Source organism: Ammodytes marinus (assembly GCF_949987685.1).
Source record: "Ammodytes marinus genome assembly, chromosome: 14".
Taxonomy (NCBI): domain Eukaryota; kingdom Metazoa; phylum Chordata; class Actinopteri; order Uranoscopiformes; family Ammodytidae; genus Ammodytes; species Ammodytes marinus.
In genome coordinates, this window is record NC_137218.1 from 11,964,251 (window position 1) to 11,989,634 (window position 25,384).

A 25,384-nucleotide genomic window follows, 5' to 3' on the forward strand; every position below is an offset into this window, starting at 1 on the left:
ATGGCAGTTTTTTTAATATGCAGATGTTAATATCGACCCACATATTACACAGGGTCATTAAACATTTAATGCAACACAGGGCCTTATGACCTTTTTAATTACAACGACTACAGCGCAGTTGTCTTAAAAAAACTAAAAGAAAAAAAACACAGCTACCAGCAGTGCACACAGCAGACATGCCATTGTGATCAGGAGGAGAAAGAATTTCATATTTCACACAGCACAGCGTGCCACAGTGTTTACTTCCTGAAAGGAGCGGTGTAGGTCAAAGCCCATTGCACAGTGCCTCTTTTAGCATTACCATCAGTTTATTATGAACACAAGATGATCACACTGCAGTGTCTTACAGAGAGGAGAAGGTTTCTCAAAGCTGCCATTAATAAGACTGGGAAGAAATTGAGCATGGGAAGTGAAGGGTGGTTTACTGATTTCTGGTTTACAGTCCAAGCATGGGCAAAAGACTGAAATGCAGAGATGTTCTGAAATGTTGACATAACAACAATGAGAATGTAGGATACCTGCACGGAGGGGGCGAGGGACACCACCCACAAAGATAGTTTTCCTTGGGTCCAGAGGCTGAGATCCATCCATCACAAAATCGCTGTCATTCAGGTTCCACGGGCGGATCTGGACCTGTCACACACAAAAACCAACAGGTTTCAGCTCCACAAATAAATTGCCCTGAAGAAACAGTTTAACCCAGGAGGCAGCGAGAGATTTGAGCAGAGGTGTGTGCGTGTGTGTGTGTGTGTGTGTGTAGGTGTAGGTGTGTGTGTGTATAGGTATAGGTGTGTGTGTGTGTGTGTGTGTGTGTGTGTGTGTATAGATGTGTGTGTATAGGATTCTGTGTGTGATTTGAGCAGAGTCTGTGTGAGATTTGAGCAGAGGTGTGTGTGTGTGTGTGTGTGTGTGTGTGTGTGTGTGTGTGTGTGTGTGTGTGTGTGTGTGTGTGTGTGTGTGTTCCCACTTACCGGTTTGTCTTTGATGGTGGGGCTGGACACACAGAGGTACAGCTTGCCGTCCTCCTCGATGCAGGCGTCGATCAAAGCTTGCACTGAGCTCTCGTCCTGGAACAGCAGGAAGGCGTAGCCTACACAGACATACAGCAGGGTTATGACAGGTGCTGCTCGGGGACGCCAAGTGTTGACACAGCGTCATGTTGGAATTTGATTGCCGCGACTGCATGTCTGATCGCGACATCCTGCCTTCACAGGAGGTGCTTGTAAGCTTTTACAAACAGACAAACAGTCCAGGCACGGTTGCAAAATGTTTCACACAACAGACTAAAGACAAAACAAAGACTGCACAGATGCTTACATATTCATAGTGATAGTGCATCCATACAAAGCAGCACCAAAGGATCAGTTACCAAAATACATATGTGCCTGTTTTTTCCCATGCAGAAAGGCTAGACTTTCAAGATAAGACTTTAAAACAGCACGACAAGAAAGAAGAATCTGGGATGAATACCTTTGGGAGGAAAGTAGGATTTGCTCTCCGCTTTGTGAGGCCAGTCCACAAACAGGTGTCCAAAACGCCGGAAACTGGCTGTTATCTCATCTGAAATAAAGCGGACAGAATACATACTAATTAGCAGTCTGCAAGGGGTTTGCTTAAGAAGAAAATGCTCAAGAAGATGATGACCCTTCCTGTTTCACTGTGAGATGATCCACAGTGTACACTTGCTGTTTGTGTTGCAGGTGGGTTTTTCTTATGGTTGCCTTTCCCTTGAGATCCCATTGTTTCAATCTAAACCGCAAATGACCGAAAGCTGGCCCAGAGCTAAACATCCTTTTGATGTAGATGTGCTTTTACCTTCATCTATGTCCGGGGGCAGTCCTCCCACAAAGACCTTGCGTGAGTAGCGCTCCACGCGCTCGCCGTTCTGGTGTGGGAAGCAATGTTGAGAGCCCAGGCCCGCCAGACCCTGATCACCACGCTCATCGTCAGGGAAACCGTCCTCCATGGGGAAGAGAGAGGAGTGGCCTGAGAGAGAGAGAGAGAGAGAGAGAGAGGAAAAGAGAAGGAAAAGGTTATTTCAGGAGCAGAGATACCGAGGAGTACATTTTACAGGAGGGGTCACTGTTGTCATGGTTACAACACTACGGCAGTTATGACTACTGTGCATTAGCAATCTTTATTTCTTATTTCAGACGACTTTTCGACAAATGGACACACTTTCTGGGAAACATTCAAAACATCTTCATTTTCTTGGGTGCCGTGTGGCCTCAACACCTTCCGATTCTGAATGGAATCTTACAGATATTTCAAAACCCCTCCAACATCTGCAAACAGGTTGAAAACCTCAGCAGTGGAGGGGAGCATGCAGCAAACAAAGGGTTAGTAGGGGATCATTGTAAACTAAAATAAAATAAGGAAAAAAAACATAATGAAGTCAACTGGTGATGAGTTCATTCCAACATATAGCATGGAGATGTTAGGAGATGCAGTTTGACAGTACGTAACCAGAGTCATATCCAAACGGATTGGACTGAACGAAAAAACACAAAAAGTAACAAATGTACTTTCAATCTCACGGGACACTTGTTGATAAGTTACCATGACACACACATGTTCAGCAACAGTAATGTCCATGGGGGACTGAGCATGCAGGCAGGTTCCCTCAAACCAACGCAGTGTCAAGGATAAATAGTTTCACAGTGGACGTGCATGTTTGTGCATGTGGGTGTGTTGTAAAGGTTAAGCCCTCCCTGGCCTACTCCTGCTCCTTTACAACCTGCCCTGAGCTACTTTATAAAGATTTATGCAAGGGAGTTAGCCTGAGCTCACAGTGCTGTGTGTGTGAGTGAGTGTATGTGTGTGTGTTGTCCAGCCCTGTGCCTCACAATGTCTATGTGCTTTTGTTGCATTGTGTGTGTGCGAGCGTGCGCGTGCGTATCAGTGTGTGAATCACATACTGCACTTTCATATTTCTCTCTCTGTCTCATTAACCTCCCGCTAACAGCTGTTGTCCGAATGAACAATCTCGCAAACTGTGTGGAAATACGTTTAAAATAAAAATTTAATAAAGCACACATTGAGTCAAGCACAAGGAAAGACACACACACACACACACACACACAAAAGGATGAAAGATGCATAAGATCACTTGACAAGCTCCAAGCAAGGCTCCACACATGGACATAGTCATGCAGACAAACATGCCACTGTACGGACACAAAGTGCAGAGTCATTCAGCACTTATTTCAGCATTCACTTCACAAACCAACGCCCCAGAACCAATAAAATCCTATTAATAATGTCACAACAAAAAAACGTCAAAATATTGAGACTGACCATTTAAGCTTGAAAAGTGACACAGTAAAATCATGATTATATTTTTACCTCGTCTCCTGCTATAATTCCTGGCTGCGTGTGGAATAAGGACAAATCAAAGAGGAGCTTGAATTACAAAAAGATGCATAAAACACTGTACCAATGAAAAGTGAAAACACAATCATACTGAATTGCCCACGGACGGAACACTGCTTCAGTCAATGAAGCAAGGCGTTTCATCACGGTCAAGTTGCTGTGGCACTAACATCTGCATTAGAATTGAAACAAGATCCAAGCGCATGCCCGATAACAGTCCACACAGTCTCACTGACAACACTGCAATTCATCAAGTCTGTGTCACTAGAATCCATGGCTTTCCTAGCGGCAGAGGTTTTGTAAGAGCCTGTTGCTGCTGGTACCAGTACAGAAGAAACACCAGTGTGGCTAGGCTATGGTGGGGGGGTGGGGGGGGGGGGGGGTGAAGCTTTCTTTCACAATGAACCAAATGAAAGCACCAGAAGTAATAGCACAGCAGTTGCCAGTGAGTGTATTCTGGATATGGCCAGTCCACAATATGTGATTTCCTCTCCTAACAGTCGTGCCTTCGACTTGTAAACAAAACCTCATCTATGACAGAGAGCTCACTATTACCATTACCATACCTCAATCGTTTCCAACGTAAATAACATTAGCAGCCCTGCGGCAAGGGGAGGCAACAGTGGCACCAAGCAGAGATCTGTGTGCCTCAGTTGATAATAGTCTAACTTTTACAGGTAGCTAGCTGCTGTGTGCTGGCTGTGTGACCATGGCAACAAAGGGAATAAATACCGTAAAACTGCTGACTTTTTGAAAGCACAGTAACATTTTCCAAAACCATGGACAGCATTGAATCTAAGAAAAAAAAATTGAATTTTATATGTACTGTGATTACAGGATGCTGTACCTGTATGCATTTTCAATTCAGTCCAAATAAATCTAATTTCTTGTGTCCCCCTTTAGAACCATCAGCCTTCAATGTGGTGCACTGTCCTGTGTGTGTACAAATGAGATGGTGCTCTTTTTTTACTCATTCCATTTAATGCGCCAACTGGAAAATACTGAAGAATACAGTTAAGAACACAGAGTCGATGAAGAAGAAGTGGCCAGAACACACAAGCAATAATCCTCGGCTCCCTCAGTGGACTTTCCGACCCAGATGGACACAGCTCGAGAGGGGGGAGGAAGGGGGGTTAGAAAGAGAGAGAGAGATATAGAGAGAGAGAGCTATAAAAAGATGTGTGTGTGTGAAAGAGGGGGGGGAGACTGGAGGAAATAAAGAGAGAAGCTGATGAAAAAGGCCGTGAGGGAGTGACAGAAAATGAGAGCGAGCAAGAGAGATCAAGAGAATGGGGAATGCAATCTGTGTACGCTTATGAGACAAAAAGAGACAGAGACAAAGAGAGTGAGAGAGAGCGCTGGTGTGCAACCTCTAAATCTGAATCCTGCCTATCCGCTGGCACCATCTGTCTCAGGGCTTGATGACAGCTCCGGAACATGTGATCTCAACACGTGACCTACGTGCGATCTTGTGAGGAAACTACTGGCCCTCTATGCTGTTTTATATCCTGTTCCAAATTTAAAATCAACTTTCTATATATCAATTCATGTTTTTTTTTTATTTTAAAAAAGACACTAAAATGTTGTACCAAAACACTAAAATCAAGGATATCATGACAGCCTATTGATCTAACACGCATACCATATAAACACAACAACATCCCCGCTTTTAATACGGCAAGTCGACCCCAATATTTATTGTCTGTCTCTACTGTTATCTATGAAAACAAAAGGCAAAATGCTAATATGGAAAAAATCCACCACAAACACTAAACCATATACTGAGAAAGAGAAATTTAAAATTAAGTTTCGGGTACTAGGAACTATTTGTTTTTAATTCAAACTAACCCTCCAACCGTCCATTTATTTCCATTGTGTAAAAAAAACAAAAAAACAAACACTACGTCCTCTCTCCATCTACCTTTTCCTTTTCAATTCAATTATTCGTCAAATGTATTTGTTTGGAGGGACAAGATGAAAAGGTTATTTAAAGAACTACTATAATTCTATATATTTTTTTTTTGCTTTAGTGGGCCCTTGAAAACCTTTGTAGGTTGCCGTACGTACCATTGAGGGGCAGTGGGTTGTCCCCTCCTGGATGGGGGAAGCCTAGACGACCTGAACAAGGAGACACAGAACAGAAACATTCAACATCACATTAAAAAGGGATAAAGAGTTTTCAAATAATCGAAAAGAAATCCGGAAGTTTTGGCATTACTTATATGCCAGTTTGTCTAGGAATGGGGTAAGTTATAATCATTATTCTGTATTTTATTGAGATTTACCAGAAAGATATTTGACGGCATAAAAGCCTGTCACCTAATAAGATTACTCATTATTGCTAGATGCAACTTTTTATTGACAGTTCTGCACAAAATGTACGACATGTTCCAATTTTTTTTTTAAAGTGCAAAATGTTGCTTTGAAAACTGAACCGATCTGTACAGAATATGGTATTAAAAATTCTGTGCCTCAGTCAGTTCATGAACAGTGCACACAAAGAATAGGCCACAACAGATATGAGAACAAGTGTTGCTTCCACATCAATCTCATTACAGAGTGAATCTGTGGGACACCTACCATCTTTCTACCTCAACTTCCATTTCCCTATGTTTGTTTCTCTCTCTCTCTGAGCCTCATATCACACATTTTACATTGAGCTATTTTCCAGGCCCGTCTCACACGCATGCATAGACACACGCATACACACCCGCACCCACACAAATACATGTTATGATGCCAAACAAGCTCCAAAGTTATGCACGGCCCTCTCGCTGCAGAGAGGATAATGAGATGAAAGAGCTCAAATAGTACAACCATTGTTTTGCGGGTACGGACCGCCCTGTGATTGGTGCATTCCAATGCCACGGTCACATGGAAATCGGCAAGCCCCTCCCCCACAGCTCGCCTATTGAGCCCCTCAGTACGCAGTAGATGTGGTGCATGGAACAGAAAACTAGAAATTGCGGACCACAGAAACCAGGGCGGACCACCCGTGGACTCAGGGGAACTACTACTACTACTACTACTATATCAGGGATTTTCCATATGCACAAGCCCAGTCATTTCAGTCCGGACATTATCGGCATCAAAAATACATCAAATCAGAGGTGGCAAGTGGCAAGTGCCAACCAATATCACACAGACAACCTCAAGTCCTTTACACTTCAGCAGTTTATCTCCCCCTGTAATTTAACCCGGTCATATATGTGCTGATAGGTGCACCTTCGCCAACCCAAAATCAAAGTCCACCCGAGCACAACCACCGTCATATTGGATTTTGAGAGCCTTTAGTATTCTCTGAGGAGCAAGTGTGCAGGCACGTACACACACCACATCCCTGTGTGTCTGCAGGGTGGTGTGTGCCCGCTCTGTGAACCTCATTAGCATGCTTGCTGGCTGCCTACATGTACAGCACAGTAACAGCTAAAGCACATGCATGTACGAGCAAACACCACATGGCAGTGGTTGATGTGTGCGTGTGTGTGTGTGCGTGTGTGTGTGCATGTGTGTGTGCGTGTGTGCATGCGTGTGTGTGTTGTGTGTTGTGTGTAATGGCTGAACAGAGGGATCCTTTCTGTCAGCCGGGACAATGCTGGAAGCGATTCAAAGCCACTTCTAACTGTGGACATTTTGCTTCGCCCGTTTCCCCGGCTTCGTCACTCTCACTTTGTTCAATATGCTCTGCTGGAATGAGAAATGTGCGCTCTGCGTATGCGTGTTCAAATGTGCTCGAAGTGTGTGCGCAATCATGTCCGTGTTGGTTACATTTGTGTGAAAGTGCATGTATGTGCGTGTGACAGAGAGCAAGGGATAGCAGGAGATAGTTGGCCTGGAGAGGAGTCAGCACTCGGAGAAAATATGCTGTAATTATGTTTTCTTCTTACTTTGCTGAGAGGGAAAAAGGAAAGGACTCACTTTAGTCACTGCTACACTTGGCACGACACTGTACAAGCCTGGAATGTAATTGTGAAAACATGGAATTAATGTAATAATATTTTGTTGCAGGCCAAGGGGGCCACGAGACGAAGGAAGATAAGGATTATGGGGCGGGATGTGGTGTGATGCATCATGTGAAAGCAGTGAAGAATGGACCACTGTATAAGAAACAAACGTGAAGAGGGCGGCTGAAGATAGATGGAGAGAAAGCAGGTCAAAGAGAGGACTGAGAGGAAAGATATACATGTTGCCATACGAGATACTGGACAAGGCATCCGACGATTCATTTGCTGAATTACAGAGCATACACTGTCATCTACGAAGAGGAAGTTGGGATCAACACTACTTCTGCTAAACTACATTTCATTTCATCATAATGTCTTAACCCTGCATGGGTTTGATTTCTTAATGAAGCTGTAGCTTATGCTTTTTCATTTAGAGGGGAACTTGTTTTGTCTTCTGGTGCCATGCTCCTGGATCTCTCACAGTCCAAGGAATCTGCGCTAAGACTGCGCAACATGCTTAATGAGATAACCTTCCAGTGTTCCCCCTCTTAATATTGAGGGAGGATTTACTAAGGTTTGACAGCAGAGCATTAGAACACAGCTGGAGGTGGCTGAGCTCAGTGGGTGTGAGGCTGAGATAAATAAGAGCTGAGAGTGAAGTGTCTGGGGCTCCGAGTTTTTCCACTCATCTTGTTATTCGTGCAGCAGTGAAGCTGGTGTGCGTGTGTGTATGTGTGTGTGTGTGTTACATTACTGAAAAGACAAATCTTGTCGCATGCTATTTTGAGGTATTTTAGTACGTTTCACTTGATTAGACTTAATCAGACCATTAGACTGCAGTGACCTTAAATAAAAAAACGTTTTAAAAAGATGGTTGGGTAGTGGTCCATATCTAGGATGAAGCATTGGTTGGATAAAAAAAAGTAATGTGGCAGACATGCTAAACTCTGGTTTCCGATCAATCAAGCCCCAGTGATACCTTTTAAAAAGGTGTTTCCTTTCAAACAATGATCATTACTTGAACTATTCATACAACCTACTCCCTCTCGGCGAGTCATTTTCGTTAGCTAGGCACTCCTTGTCTATAATTACTGTCGGCTACACCCTTTGGAAGAATAAACAACACTGGCTACCTGCTGTATTCTATAACCCTGTTCTGGGTTACCATTGGCCAATGTTGTGCATCATTCAGTCAATAATAGACATTGGCTTTTGTCTCTATTAATCAATAACCAAAGTCAGAGTCCAATTTACAAAGAATGATTTCTCTTTGTGCTGTATTAGAATGCAATTGCTTTAGCCAGGTTTACGTGATATCCTGGCAACGGAGTGTCTATACTGTACTTGCAAACCAAAAATGTACTTCTCTCGCAATGGCACCATGTGGTCATTCTGATTTGACTTAGATAAAACCATCTGTTTCACACTCATGGTAACAGTATAGAGGTTTTTGGATTCAACAACTGTGCGTTGTCTTTGTTATCATCCCACAGACACATGTAAGGCTGTGATCATTAAAAACTAATGATGGCCAACAACTTCAGTTGAGCTCAGTCGGAGTCTTTCCATCTCTCTCCCAAATCCCATCTTAAATACAAAGCCTACACTTCCAGCAGCGCCGTGCTCTCTTTGCATCTCCTTCTCAATATGCATGAGAAAAACCAAAAAGGAGGTCACACTCACTGCACCACGCTCAGTCACACATGTTACCAAAATAATTGTTCTCACAAGTTAAAAACCCTTTTTTCACCAGTTTCTTTTTCTTCAAAACAATGTTAAAAGGAAAGAGGAGGAACTAGAGCGCAGAGTCATGAGCTGACTGATACACAGGCTGACAATCTTATTATATGTTCATCTGCACAACAAAAACAAAACACAATGTCTAGACTTGTGGAGGAAGTGAAACGTCTCTAAGAGTTGTGTTAAATTGGTCAGTAAGTGTGCACTTGTGCACTAGCCATGTAGGCCTACTCACAAAGCAATACGTGCAGCAAGAGTATTTATATTCATGTTAAAGTTATGTGGGGAAATATGTCATATTTTTGAGTGTGCAAGAGGTGATCATAAAGTACACAGAGGGATTCTCTCATGTTATTACACGGCACTGATAAATGCTGTGTTCTGATTGGTTAATCACGGCATTCTGCGGGCAATTTATTTTTTCTATAATGCCCATTGTAAAGGATAATTCACCGCATCACTTCCTGCCATTTCAATCTGTAGACGGACGTCTAAAAATAGGTAGACTAACTTTCCTTCAAAAAAACAATAAAATGGGGGGAGGCGTCCTTAGCTCAGTTGGTAGGGCGTCCCCCCCATGGGCCTCGGCCAGCAGCAGACCCGGGTTCGATTCCAGCCCGCGGTCGTTCTCTGCATGTCACTCCCCTCTCTGCCCAATTTCAACTCTGTCTCTACACTGTCAATAAAGCTTAAAAATGCCAAAAAATATCTTAAAAAATGAATAAAAGTAAAATAAAATCATTTTTCAACGTGAATTTAAATGTATCTGGATAGCAGGGAACTTCAGGGTCATTGTTAATGTCTAAAAAGACTCCAGTCTTGACTATGTGAGTAAGTTTGGCCACCAATTTACGTAGTTACCTTTGCTATGGACAAAGTTCTGACAGTAGAAGACTATTTGTTGTACCAAAAGGCATTTCAAATCAATCAAACCAAACAATATTTTGCTTCAATGAATGAATTAATTTAGTCTGTAGCCCTGCTATAAGCGTGATAATGTATAGCGAATGGGTCACTCTGGAGAAATAAAGGCCGACAATGTGAACAGGAGCCCGACGCGCTATACATTACCCCTTACTTAACAACGTGCAAAATAAAGAAAACACAGGTATTTCTGCTTGTGTGCTTAGCGTTTCATCTTCTTGATTGACAGCTGGCTGTTTCACCTTTCAGGGTGTCCTGCTCAGCTCTCATGATGTCGATCAGGGAGCTCTCCAGCGTGTTCATGTTGAAGCTGTCGAATGACCTGGTGCGTTCCTATAGAGAGGGGAGGAAGAGGAGAAACACTTGTTTACTTTTCTTTCCCTGCTTCGAAGTCATGCTGTTTTTCCACCGATCATTATCTTTTAATGTTACCCCAATCAACCCAAGAGTTACACACTCGAGAGGATAAAGTCAGCATTCGTGATAGCTTACACAAGAAATGTTACGTTTTGCAATGTCACCGCTCCACACTCTAAACATAGACTGGACATTCAGGGCCGAAGGTAAGCTATTAATAAAAAGGGAGCAGCCAGATGCTTTACCACTTATTAGTGAAGGATTCTCACTTCCTTCTCGCTTTAGCTGGAGCTTATTAAAGAGAAAAATACGGAGATTCACTTGAGTCGATACATATTTCATTTTCAAACATGCTTTAATAAATGCCATAGAAAGATATGAGGATTTAAAATTGCATGATGGTCTCTCTCGTCACTGCAGATTCTGACACACTTGGCACTGGCCCTAAATAGGAGGAATGATGAACAAAGATGGAATCTGAAGAGATTCACTAGTAAATTCTAGTAAAAACTAAAAGTTAAAAAAGGAGGTGAAGATCAACTTATTCAAAATATTTTACATTATCAGTGTTTTTTCTCCTTGTTTGTTTGTTTGTGAAATAGGACACTCCTGTGTTGGATCAATCTGCTTTCTGTCTGTGTTTGACCCCTCCTGGTCTTATTTCCTACCCCACTTCATGTGCTTATTTTGGGTTTAACTGCTAAGTATCTTGTAAAAAGTTAACGGAACAACTAACTAAGCAGTACTCTCACTCATTCAGCCGGGCAGCGCCATGGAAAGTGAACAGCAACACGAGCGGTAGAACCAAGCAGTAGACCAGCCAATTCTTGAGAGACAGCTTTGTCACCTACAACAAGGCCATCCTTGGCATACCAACCATACTGGAAATATTTGTATGTGCAGACAAACATATAAACACACACCCATCAATGATATGTACCCATACACAAACAGCCAAACAGTCAAAGTACCATGCTGATAAGGCTTCTGTCTTGACTCCACCTCAACCAAACTAAATATGCAGCCACAGACAACAACTTGTTGACACGCTGATAAACTCTTTGGGCTTCCTTCTATCTAGGACAAGCACAACTCAAAAAGACAACGCTGCCAAGGACCACGATGTGAAATCCATATCCTTCTTGTTTACATGTACACTTGCTGCTAAAGGTCAGGGCATCATGTGACTGTCGTCAACTCATCTCTTCCTCAATATTTCCAGTCATACTCCAATGCCTGCCATCTTAAAAAGCAGGAAGACCTTTAAAAAAAACATATGCGTCAGAGAGCTCGCTCTGCATTGTTGTCTAAAAGGCTGCACATCGTGAATAAAATGTTTAGTCACGAGTATATTCTTCTGAGCTGTCTGGTGATGACTGAAATAATCCTTTCCCTACAGCATATTTATTGCATCAACTGCAATTGCAAAACCTAATGAAATAGATGAATATCAATTGCAAAATCCATGACTTTCCATGACCTTTTGCTGAAATACTGTCAAACTAAACATGCTGTACAGTTTGAGCTGTATCTGTAGTCATTTGTAAAAAATACACACGTGCCATTTGATAGAGTAAAAAATTGAAGAGCTGGCATATGGATAAGTGGAGCTAGAATATTACATGGTCATAAAATATAATTTCCAGAAATCTTCCACTTACAGCTGATTGAGCCTGACAAGATGCTGACAGAAGGACAAATCAGGGAACTCTTTTTATACGATGACATGACTCACAGCCTTTGACGTTAAAAGTATTTCATGATGTAATTAAGATTCACTCTGCAGCTGCACAGCCTTTTTTTGTGGACTAATCTTGAAAGCAAATGCATGTTTGTTTTTTGTTTTTATTAAAAAACTAAGCAAAGACCAGGGTCTGCTCAGCAAGTTTTCTGTTCATCCAATATTTGTAGCAACAGTTTACATAGAGGTCTGAGTGTAAAAAGAGGGGCTATTATTATACAGCCTGCGAGATCACATTGGTCACAGGGAAACACAAAGTGAAAATTGTGGGCAGGTTAAAAACAACACTTGAGGCCTGTTAATTAAAGCTGTAAGAGGTCAAAAGAAAATGTACAATCATGTCACAAAATAAAACAGTTGAGTGCGTAGCTTTTATGTCAAATTCAACCATCTTCAAAAGTCAGAAAAAGGCTTCCCTGTCATCAACGCTCAGCTCTGCCCTCGACTTGACAGATAAAAGCTTTGCACAACAAGAATTACCCAAGGTGTCTGTCAACCTGTAAGTCACTCTCTCCATTCACCACTTTGTCTTTGCAAACAAAAGGAATCTGTGGCTCAACCTCTTTATTGTGTGCTCATTTATCCAAGAACCAGGTCACAACTTGTTGAAAAAACTGTTTTCCAATGTCTGTGGGGGGTGGGGGGTGGGGGGACAGCCTGCAGGCAGTACCTCCTCGGGAGGAAAAGCTCAAAGCATATGTTACGCATATGAACTCCGCTGGGGTCAAATGCTAAAGGGTTCAGAAAAACAAACTTGCCTCAGTGAACCATGTGACCAAGCGGTCGGGGCAGGCAGGCAGCTCACTTTTTTTTTTATCTACTGTCTGGTGTCTGCAGGCTTTACCAAAAATGTTATAGCTGCTTTTACTTTGTGATCAGCCAGAGAGCGTGGTTGGATGTCTGCCACGCGGGCTGGTTAACCAGCCAAAGAAATCTTACCATGAAGCTTTCTGGCTGGTGTAGATGTTCAACACAGACTGAAAGAAGATAAATACAACAGAGACAACATGTTAAAGAAGAACACACCCAGTGGACGCGCTCTCCCTCAAAACAAATATCAACACAGGGATACGGGCCAGACTGCGTCTACTATTTTCTCATATCCGCCTCAGTATCTGATGTGGACCGAGGCTATTGCTCTAGGTCAGATAAAAAAACCAAGCAGAAGAAAAGACAGTGGAGGCAGACAAAAGTGAGAGACTGGTTACTGTGGTAATTAAGGGTACAACAACTAACTGACTAATCGACAACTAATCAACTTAATAGTTTGGCAATTCATTTAGTAGGCTGACTGCTGTTTAAGAACTATTGAGTAATTTTGCTATTCATGATCCGATAGTCGACTAATCGTTTCAATAATCGATAGATTACATCAACTATCAAAATAGTTGTTTTTTTGCCGCCCTAGTGGGAAGTTTACCACTGGCAGACGGTGAATATATCCTAACTTAGGCAACAAACAGATAGGTAGCGGCAAAGTGAAGTATATCTAGGAGCTGCTGCTGCATTTCTTAAGTGTTATCTTAATTCTGTGTCATATGATGATTGAGCAGAAGCAGTAAGCTGAAGCTCTTCCTATTTTTGTGCCTTAAAAGCTTCAAAAATAGAATGATTTCACTGGGTATAGTTATCCTTAATTTCAACATCCCCTCTGTACAAGTATATTGTGGCTGATGCACAGTAGTAATGCATTGTAAATCCTGTTAAGATCGTTTTAGGAGAATAGGAATTCATTTTGTGGCCTGGCTTCTGGTGTTCTGCAGTTGCTAGGCATTAGCCCGGATAGGTGCAGACAGTGATTAATCATCACGTCCGTGTATCCTTCGCTCTTAAAAACTGGCCAGTAAAGTAATCACCCCTGGCAGTTAACAGGGCCCACAAACACACACAAACACACACAGATTTGCCGCAAGCAAGACGCAAACAATTCATAGTGCACTCCACGTCAGTGTATCAATAAAAGCTTGCCCACGCTAACCCAAGGCCAAAGCTACATACACAGAAGACATGGAATGACATACTCTATTATGTGCAGGCAACAGTGTCATGTAGCCTAGTGTATTCGGATAAATGGAAAATAACATCATGTCACTTTATGAAGACACTAAGGGCCCGTGTCCACCTGACGCCTTTTTCCGACCGCAAGCGCCTTTTTTCAATTGATTCCAAATGAGAAGCGCTCAGAGAAAAGGCGCAGCGCCCAGCGTTTTTTTCCCCGAGCGTGTTTGCCTTTTTGTGCGGCCGCTTCGAGCTTTTCCAGTTGAAAAAAGCTCAATTTTTCAGAAAAGCGGTGGGGATGTCACCACCGCTTTTTTCAACGGGCCAATCAGATAGTAGATCATTGGGACTCGTCGCCTTGGCAACCAAAGAGACGTAAGAGAAACTGCTTTTTTCCGTCTCTGTTTACCCGAAACTGTACGAAAATAGTGACTTTACCACAACAGAGGGAGGAGAGCCCGTTTGTGGGAGAAGATTAGGCGGACACTTGATTCGCTGTATTTTGATCTCCTACGGATCGTTTCATGCGCACACATCAGTCTACAACTTGCTCCGTGTGTGTTTGCAGGAGCCGCGATAACTCCTTATCCAAACAGAGGATCGGGAAAGTATTCTCTGTTTCATAAGACTACTCATATTAAAATGTAACGATTTTAAATAGAAAACAGCCAGCCTAAACAGTTAAACCAGTGTTGATCATAGGTCTGACAGTGACAGATGACGATCAACTTTTTCTCTCCCCCGCTCACAGCGTTCTCTCTCCCAGCGCATAAAACGCTTGAAAAAACGCCCAGTAGACACACTCCCGAGCGCACAGCCAGCGTTTAACGCTGGAAAAAGGCGTTAGGTGGACACGGGCCTTAACTGGTTCATCACGAGGCAGTCCACGGTAGATGCTAATTTAGTAGCTTAGCTGCCTGAAGCCTGAAGATTACTAAATATTAATAAGGGGTGGTATAGGTGACCCTGCAATAGAATAATAACATAAACTCAATGTGCAGGGCAGCTCACAACATAACACAGATGCGCATAACACAAATTGGTCAGCTGTCACACATCAGCAACATTAGGTAGTATTGTGCAACTGTACCTAAACATTCACTAGATGAAACCTTAAAAGTGAATAAAAATGGGTCGAAATAACAAAATGGCCCCGATTGCCTGAATCATAACTAACACGGCCTCTCAGCTCATAATGGGTTTTTATCTTAAGCACCAGAACAACCGCGCAACCTCGGCCACAGTTTGATTACATGTAGGGAAGTAAAGAATGATTAAATCCACCATGCTGTGGGTGATTAATTTAGACATTAGCCGTGTCACCTGCCTGTTAATGAAAAATGGAATTTGAGGGAGGGTGAAAAGAGTGGAGAAAGAAACAGGGTACGCGAATACGATTCTATGGGTGCAGTATAAGTTCTAATGATTTTACAAGATAGAGATTACTTTCGACATCCATTTCTGAATTAATTGGTGGGAAAGTGGCCAGTTTGTCCATTATTTTTGTGTGCCTCCAGCATGCAGAGGGAGGAAGCCTGAAGCAAAGAAAGGAAGGGGAAAATGGCAGATGAAAGAAAGTGGAAGATGGAGATGGTGAAAGTGAGTAGTGAGGGTAAGGGGCCAGGTAAAAAAAAGAAAGAAGAAAGGACGGAGGGCAGGAAAGGGAAGCAGGTTGAGCTTTTGGTGCTTGAGATTATGTTTCTTCCTGGTCGAAGTATTTCAAAGGTCTGCTATGACATTAAATACCCCTGAGTGTCAAAAACAACCTGTTAACCAGTGTTGGCTAAATGGTGTGTGTGTGTGTGTGTGTGTGTGTGTGTGTGTGTGCGTGTGTGTGTGTACATTTGGGGTTTTAACAGGAGTGCCACAGGCAGGGGTTTCCTGCAGTATTTGAGCCGCTATGGGCTCAAAGTGAACCCTCTACTCTAAATACAATGTGACACTTCGACATACACTCTACTTTGTCTTCTTACTTTGTTAAAGTCACACATATGAAGAAGACATAGGCCAGGGACACATTAGGGCTTGTGCACACATTGTGCACATACATACAAGCTGTCTTTCTTTCCGTTTTCTGAGCGTCCGTCAAGGGTGTGAGAAGGGCACAATGAGGCACAATGAGGCTGTATGAGGCTGTATGAGCAGCAGAGTTATGCGCTTGCCAGCCCAGCTCAGGCCTCTCATTAGTCTAAAAACATTTCTCTCATTTAACACCAATGTCACAAGGACCGGGTGTAATGGCTTAAACCTTGGGCTCCTACAGCTTAATGGCTCGGAGTGTTTGTAAGCACATGCAAGAGGATTTGCATGCACACATCATGAATATGGGAGGGATGGATGCCTGGGAAGAACAAAGCTTCTTTCTTTAAAGTGAACCCGTCAGCCTAAACATGGTCCTGTCCTCATCATGGAAGTCTCATCGCGAAAACATGGTACCCACAATCCTGGTATGCTTTCTTATGTTGTCTAATTAATTCATCTGAAAAGAGGCTCTAAGTTGAAATCACACAACAGATGCTCAACATTTGTTTCCTGAGGAGGTTATTTAATAACATACCTTCATATGACTGCACTGTTAGAGGATGCAGTATATTTAAGCTACACAAACAGTGAGGGAGGAGCTGTAACCAACAGTTACCCAAGTGGCTTACTGAGACAATATCCTGTCCCAGCTTACTCGCCTTCTGGCCCTGCATGCCCTGCAGGTCACTGGCCAAATTTACCAATCCGAATCAGTACAGCGCACCTGACACAACAGCAGGTGAGGAATTAAGGATCAAAGAAAGAAAGAACATTTGCCAAAGTTTTCTCCAGGTTCTCAGTTTGCTTCCCATAGGATATTTGGGAACTCAAATACCGGTACACATTTATGGTCCAAGGCAAGTAGCTAACCAGTGTACAGTACTAGCAGTTAGCACCTGGCCTGTAGCCCAGCCCAGATACTAACGCTGCTCTGCAGCAACACCCAAAATGTTGGAACATTTTCTCCCTTTCTGTCTTGATGGATACAATTAGCCTGGAAATCCAGACCCTGATATCTTGAACGATAGAGGGTCTTGCCACGATCAATAGTAATTTCCAACTCAAGGGGCGGCTCCTACTCGTGCATTTCAAATGCCACTGCACGCAGTTGGATAGCACTACAACCAATCAGAGCGATGCACAAGGTGACGTAAGCCCCATTCGTTTAGCGAACAGCTGTTAAACTGTTAAATTAAACGTTTGCCGTGGTTGGTCGGCAAAACAGAACATTCCACTTACTTGCTAATGAAAGATTTGAGTGCCGTCTTCCAAATCGTAAAGGGTCGAGGCCAAAGCAGTCTCAAACTCACACAACATATCCGCAGCCATCTTTGATGTTTACTATCACGGCTTCGACGGCGCATGCACGTCACTGTCGTCATCCGGTTACGTCCGCCCCAGAGCACCATACAAAGGGCTCTGGCGCGCCCATATTAGACAGAACCAATTGAAACGTGAGCCCGGATTTCTGGTCTTTTTGAAAAAGCTTCAACGGAGAGTTTCCAGACCAACAGGCGCAGCAAATTTAATTTGCCAGCGCTTAGTGGCAGGTCTGGGAATGCCAGGCTAGGATAAAATGTTTTGGATAAAACATCCATGGAGTGGCAAATGACCTTGTTCTAAAATTATACATTTGCATATACACAGTTGCTTACATGCTAAAAACTGGACAGAATTAGGAATTTCTTTCTTTAGCAGCCAGCCATACCTGACCAGTGTCATAAATCTGATTTCTTTCATTTTTTGGTACTCACGTTGAGGCAAATCTGATATAGCTTTCAAATGTATGTTGTGTGTTGCAATGAAGTCTAATCCAAAAGTGACAAAGCAACTGACACAATGACAAACTTACTTTGATTGCACACAGCCAGAACAATGGGAAATCCAGAGCATAAGCCACTAATCTTTCATCTGTCGTGTCAGTGATAAAATGGAAGCTATGTGAGGCAGTTGGAGATGGCTTATAGTGAACAGTGTCTGTTTAGTTTAGAGCTATAGGCGCTACGGTATTTCACTAACCCAAACCTTGGGGCGCCTTGTGTAAGGCAACATGTGTCATCAGTCATCTGAACAGTCTATGATATCGACAAGCACTGACAAGCACCATTTTGAGTAAAGTTTTTAAATTCCAAAACAGATCTACTGGTCTCAGTTGAAGCAATTCTTCAGCAGAGGCAATACAATTGTAGTGATTGAAAAGACACTGGCCTAATGTCTCCCGAACTACACTACGGAGGCCCCTGAGGAATAAACTTGACACTTGTCTGTAATAATTTAACAGGGGTTTCCATAGTGACAGCTTCAATTTTGGTCTGTGCTGCAACATGAGCTCAGCCCAAAATCACACATTTTCTCATTGACTGGGGTGTAACAATACCATTTGGAGGAACACATGATGTATGGTTCATAACTTGATATACTTACAATATTATTTTACGAGCAGGAAACTAACACCTTATATAGACCAAACCTAATTTTCAAAAGGAGAGGTGGTAAATGCTTCCTAGCAGTTGCATTATACACAACATTAAGCGATATTTATGAGTAAAAATTATACAGACGTCAGAAAAAGATGTGAACGTAGGCAAGATGATTCAGATCCGCATTTAGAAGCACAAAGTGAGGCCCTAAATTGTTGAACGAGTGGTAACTTTTGCGACAAAGACCTACTATTACCTAAATGCATCGATACAGGAGCAGAGAGGAGAAGTTCAGGAGGAAAAGCCGAGACAGACACACTCACCCACACATACACTCACACACTAAGACCACACACACTAAGACCATTCTATGCCCATCCTCCATCTGCCCTTGCAGCAGGAGGACAATGCTACTTTGGCTGATCTAATTCAACCACAAGGCAGAGCAACACACTGCAGAGCGAGTAATGCTAGCTTTAGCACAAACCTGACATGGGGATGTAACAGAAGCCACAGTTCAAAATGGACGCATGAAGATGAAAGAGAATCTGTTAACAGAACAGAGGCGCTAGATCCATCTATGACCATTTCTATTTAGCATCTACAACCATAAAATGTTGTTAATTAATTTGCCATAATATGACTCCAAAATAGGATGACTTGTGATTTCAAGCTGGTCACATAAACCTGACCCAGTGACAACCTACAGAAGGCTGTTAGCTGTAAATAGCTGCTCAGAGGTAAGCTTTGCTACTTATTCAGCAAAAATAACATGTCAAGACATGTCAGTACAACAACCTTACTGTTTGGCTTGTGGTGCACTGTGAGTCATTAATACACGTGGAGACGAGGAAATACCTGGAAACGTCACAGCAAGCATCACTTGCTACATTTAATATTAAAGTTAAAAGTTGAATGTTTGGAGTATTTCTAATTCATTCCTTAATAAAATGTCTCAGGGCAAAAGATTATATCTTAGACTTGCCCCGTGGATGAGCTCACTGGTGGTCTGTAAAGCCAATTAGTAATGCTGTTAGGCTATCGACAAACAGCTGAGACAGCAAAGACAAGCAATCATTCAGACAATTTAATACATTCTTCACCATCAGAGATGACATAGGGAACCAAATTTGACAGAGCAAAGGGAGCAAGAAAAGAGGTAAGATGGCAAAAGGATGTAGACAGCACTTAGAGAAACCTTTCATCAGGCCTAGCTGGGCCTTTAGTGACCTTCCTCTCTTCACCCCGCCTCCTCCTAACGACTGACACAATCAATCACCAGCTGGATCAATAAAATGAATTTATCTCGTGTCCCCTTCTACCTCTTTCCATCAATCCTATCAGCTGTTCTCTACATGTGGTAATACAATTATTGGAGCCATCTTCGTTGTGTGTCGACCCCGGCTATCAAAATAACTCTATGAATAGGGCTGGCATTTTGAAAACGAGTTGCCTGGCTTTGGCAGCCATGACCTGCGTGATTAATAAAGCAGTAATCCTGAAAAAAATCATTAGGCATTTAAGCTCGGGCCATCAATCCACAGTAATGACGCTGTAATGTATTTACTTCATTGTTTCTGGATGGAATATTAAATCCCATGTCATTTCTTCATGTTCACTGGTGTATCGTATTTAGACATCGTCATTCTCAGTCGTCTGTTGTTAATTCTGCCGACCGGTCTCCTCAAACATTCTCTCTTGCTCTCCCCCGTTTCTAACCTCACTCTCACTCTCTCGTTTCCATATCCTTCTCCGCATCTTTTTCCGCTCCATCCACCCCACCCCACCCCACCCCACTCCTCCCTCCCCCACTCCAGTCCCCCAAGCATAAGTATGAGGCACACACACACTAACACACACCACTGCAGTGACAGAGCCACATTAGTCATCATCAGGGAACATACAGCTGTGGAAGAACCAAGCCCATCTACGACTGATTTTTAAGCTAACGCACGAGATAAATGCCTGACGTAAATCCATGCCTTCCCCCCCCCCTCTCCATGTCTAAGAATAGCAGCTATACCACATACTGTAATAAAAATGAACAGCTAACATAAATGACACCATGATGTTTAATCATTCAAGCAGCAGGCCGCCACTGCTGGAACGTACAAAAGTATCGACCCACACAATGCCCACTGGAAAAAAAAATGTAGTCAGTGTTTATGCCACACTGATTGCGAAATCATACAATGAGACCAAAACTGACCTGAAAGGGGAAGATGTTATCGCTGCGGCCCACTCCGTCATCCATCCAGGACTTGGGGTTGAAGCCCGCCGGACTGTTTCGCGGATACTTCTGGGACGCCACGTGGTTGTTGGGGAAGGTTTTCTTCAGCGGGGAGATGGAGTTGATGGGGGTCATGCCACCGTTCATCCCTCGGCGATAATCTCTGCCCTGGGACCCTCCCCAGCCGCCGCCACCCCCACTGCCGTAGCCTCCTCCTCCAGGGCTCCAGGAGGTGGAGGAGCCGGGGGAAGGGGAGGGGCTCTGGTAGCTGGCCGGACCCCAGGGGGATGGGGGCTTGTTCAGGGTGTTGGACAGGTGTGGCAACTGGCCGAACGCCGGGTTCCTGTGCGGGAAGGGCGGCGGAGGGTGCGGCGAGGCCGGGGAGCGCCGGTGCTGCTGGTGCTGGCTGTGGGGATGCTGGAAGTGGGGGTGAGGCGGAGGAGCCGGGTGGTGCTGGGACAGGGCCGCCGCAGGTCCGATCTGGGGGGAGAAGTTCCCGCCGAAGCCCGGGCTGACGTGGTGCGAGAAGTTCTGGAACAGCAGGGGCCCGTTGTTGGCCGAGGCCGGGTTGAAGAAGCTCACGTCCTCGTTGATGATGGTTGACGGCGCCGGCGGGATGGCGGCCGACCAGTTGTTGAAGCCGGTGAGTGACGAGGAGTTGTTGCTGGACTGGACCGGGCAAGAACCTCCCAGACCGGTCGTGTCTTGGTAGTCAAAGCCCGTCAGGACAGGAGACTCCAGGCGCAGCTGCTTCTCCTTTCCGTTGCTTCCTTCGGACACGCCGTTGTCTGTCTTGGCGTCCTCTGACCGGGCCTTTTCCAGTTCTGAAATGATCCCACCGCCGCCACCTCCTCCTCCTCCACCCTCCTGGTGACTCCCGGGGGACAACTGCTGCTGTTGCTTTTCTTGCGTTTCTTGCATTTCCTGTTGCTGCTGTGCTTTGGGCTTCTCCGAGCCCCCCAGGATTTCGTCTTGCACGTTGCTGTGGGTGGCAGAGGCGGGGAAGAGCCAGGGGGAGCCTCCCGCGGTGCCATTCCCCGCGGCCGTGCTGCCGTTTATGAAAGCGGCGGGGCTCTGCGACACATTCTGGTGGTGGTGTGGGGGCTGCAGGTGCGGGTGGATTCGGACCGGGAATGCAGACTTGTTGCCAGTGTTGTTTTGAACTAGGACTCCAAACCCGTAATCCCCCATTTGTTTGCTCCCCCCACACACACAAATGCTATCTCCGTGATCGTTTGGTCCTATTGAGAGAAGAGCACACACAGGATGGCATGCACTGAGTTAGCAGTCGGCCTTCACTCACACTCCACTATAGATCAAGGGATTTACAAACGACTAGGTGATGGCCACAGACATTTTCTATTGACATAAAAGATTTTGTTTTGTTTTATGTTTTGCTCCCTCAGAAAATGCCTAGGCATATGATAATCACATCAGCGTCATGAATGAGCTCATTCTTGCGTCGAACAATCTGCCCTTATTACTCTGGCCAGCTGAAAACAGCCAACCAGTTAACGTTACATCTTTAGCTAATTATAACCCCGTGACGTTGCCAGCTCGTAAGTCTACAGCTGAGCTGCTGGCAGCCACCGCTATATAGCTGTGTGGAGCCGACCCAATCTCCATTTGGAGACGTTTTACCTGAAGCAAACCCAACTGACAGACAGACAATTAAATACCCGCAGAATAACCTTTTATAAAACAAAGTAGTACACTATATCAATTTGTGTTGGAAATATTATAAACAATTAGCCGACGTAACGTTCAGAAAAAAAAACCTTCGACCTTGTTTGACAGCTGTCAGGAGTATTTTGAGAGTCCAACCTCTAAATGTATCACACATAGGTCATACACTGGTTTATTTTGTTCGGTGAATAGTGTCACACATTATCCTTCGTTGATTTATTTATTTTTACACTCGAGGTATCAGTCTGACGAGGCAGGTGGTTTAGATCAACTGGAAATGATAGCTGTCCAGCTAACGTTGCTAACATTAGCTAGCTAGCTATCAACCGTTAGCGCAAATGCTAGCTAGCTGGACAGGGGAATAAAATGTCTCTTTTTCACCTTCTGCTCAGCACCTTTCGACCTCGGCGATGTCTTTGTCGAGATCCTTCCCCGGGGTGTGAAGCGAGTTGATGTCCTTGGATAAAAAACGTCAGGTAAAGCTTTTCAGAGGCGGTGTGATAGCTGACAGTAGAGTACAGTGCAGTCGGTCAGCTTTTTTTTTTTCCTCTCCCTTCTCCTGACGTGTCCTGCCTGCTCAATGACACAGCTCTCTGTCCGCTGCCTCTAATCTGGACTGTGTAATCAAAGAGCTTTGTTAACGTGGCAGTTTGCTCAAAATGTTCGGCCGCGGTTCTTTTAAAAGCCAAAGTCGATGTGTTTCATTGTTCGTTTGATTTCAATATATTTTTCTCGCTAACTGTCTTTCCTACAGAGCCAGCCGATTCCTATGTGCTTCTTGGCTGCCCCTATCTCTTGGAACCGACCGTGGCCGAATGACAGCGAGAGATCAGCCGAAACTCACTTCCGCTTCTAGCGCCGCCCTTCCCTCCGTCACCACTCCCTCCGAGGGCCACACCTCGGTACGCCATTGGCCAGACGATCGGCAGCCTCTCCCAGTCTCTGTTTTGCCTCTACGACAATCAACGGCCATGCACCAATGATACAGCCAAGTCACCCGTAAGAACTGCCCACTGAGGTCAGAACTGATTAAAAAAAAAGGAAAAAGAAAATCCTCCCAGCATGGTCCTGTCCTTTCACGACGCAGCCGGTATCAGGTCGTGAGAAAAATGAGAAACCCAACCCCTTATATGATAAGATAAGATGCCTCCGAAAAAGAGAATCCTTGGCCCATCTTTTTCATTGTCCATATAGCCTACTGTACCATTGAATATAGCATATAGCCTAGCCTATATAGCCTACATATAGGCCTACTACGTTATATAGGCCTAGGCTAGGGTATGTGGACTACATTATTTTTATTCAGAGGTGTTTTACCAATTCATCATGTAGTAAGTAGCCTATCAAGTAGGCTACAACACCAACAGTAACTATGAACCCAGTAAGGTAGTAGGCCTAACATTATTTAGCCTAATTAAACACATGTTCGACAATGTCAACACAAAAATGAACACTAGATATTGTGGAAAGACTGTTTTATTAGTTTTGGATGTACAAGTGCGCCTTTTAAAACAGCTATTGTATAGCATTATTGAAATCACACATAGCCTACACATTAGCCTATGTTCACACATGTTTAACAATATTGTGTGTAGGACCGTAGTTATATGTAAGTAGATCTCCCTGAAAACCATACGTGCCTATATGAATTAATCACACCTATTTTACATGTGAAATATATGTAAATGACATCATGTCACTTGAATTAATCTCATGCAAACATCGTCAAACGTGTGAATTTATCACAAGTGAATATTCCATACTGTATATGACGAATGTGTGAAATATGTTTCATTTAGTATACATTAACACATCCTTTTATTTGATTTGTTTATTGTATATTTGTAGTGCTATAATGTCTTTAGGGTGGCATTATTTAAAGGTTCAGTAAGTGGAATGGTCAGTTTAGCTAACTTCCTGTCACTGACTGCTGTTAGCAGTCCCCTCCCTCGTCCCCACGTCACCACATTAATGCACTGCGGTCTTCAAACAGTGAGTTATCTACCACCATCTCAGATAAGTATTTTTACCTGCTCCGCCATTGTAGGCGCATACACATTCAACCGTCTGTTGCTCTGCACATGCACCGGCAGTGAGACGGGTGTCGGTTTGTAGCGTTCTCTCTTGTGATTGGATATTAATTTCGGGATCCCCGAAAAGTTTGACGTTTGAATATATACGCATCCCTTTAAGTATTACGCTACAGCCAGAAGACGAGTAGCTTTGCATCAGGACCGGAAGCAGGGGGAAACAGGTAGCCTTGACCAGCCCACAGTAAGAAATAAAATCTCCTGAGCAGCATCTCTATAGTTGACAAATGTTAATATATCTAATTTGTTACATTTTCACAAAGACTGAAGTGTAAAGCTGGATGACTTCCTGGTTGAGCGTAGTGTTGTCATTGTGAGGTTAGGAGGCAACCATAGACAACCCCAGTATTTGCCATAATGCCACAAAAACTTTTCTTTTAAAGAATGAACCTCTTCTATTTAGGAACTATAAGCATTACATCTATTCCCTGCCTGCACAGGATTCTATCTGATACAATAATTTGAATCATAATCTTTTTTTGTTTTCTGTACAGTATATGACACTATTTTCAGCCCATCAAAAAGATGTGTTTTCCTCTTCTCTGCTCTGCCAGATGTCTGACCATTCTATCCTTTTCCCTTCATCCGCCCACACCATTGCCTCCATCCCTTCATCTCCCCCTCTGTCCTTCTCTCCTGTGCGGTCATTATCACCTAGAGGTCATCATTCGGCTTTGACTCTGTCAGTCATGTTACATGCGGCAGCACATGGCTATCTAACAAACTGTCACTACTGCGAGAGAGTGATAAACTAGAGAAAACTGCAGCGTTTTACATTACACTTAAGGGATGAGCAGGCCATGGGAGGTGCATGGCAGGTATTAGCATGGTAAAGTGTGGGCCGACTCAAATCCGGTTAA

General features: G+C 43.7%; 1 protein-coding gene across 1 annotated transcript in view; it reads right to left on the bottom strand.

Moving 5' to 3' along the window:
- Positions 1 to 23,216, bottom strand: part of cpeb4b (cytoplasmic polyadenylation element binding protein 4b) — a 29,531-nt gene extending 6,315 nt beyond the window's left edge. Inside the window, exons 1-8 of the mRNA XM_080040718.1 lie at positions 22,816 to 23,216; positions 20,728 to 21,989; positions 10,223 to 10,313; positions 5,440 to 5,490; positions 1,816 to 1,986; positions 1,471 to 1,560; positions 972 to 1,090; positions 519 to 633 (exon numbers count right to left, since the gene is read on the bottom strand). Coding sequence (XP_079896844.1) covers positions 519 to 633; positions 972 to 1,090; positions 1,471 to 1,560; positions 1,816 to 1,986; positions 5,440 to 5,490; positions 10,223 to 10,313; positions 20,728 to 21,939 — 1,849 coding nt within the window. The 5' untranslated portion in view covers positions 21,940 to 21,989; positions 22,816 to 23,216. The remainder of the gene's footprint in view (positions 1 to 518; positions 634 to 971; positions 1,091 to 1,470; positions 1,561 to 1,815; positions 1,987 to 5,439; positions 5,491 to 10,222; positions 10,314 to 20,727; positions 21,990 to 22,815) is intronic.
- Positions 23,217 to 25,384: the final 2,168 nt, after the last annotated feature.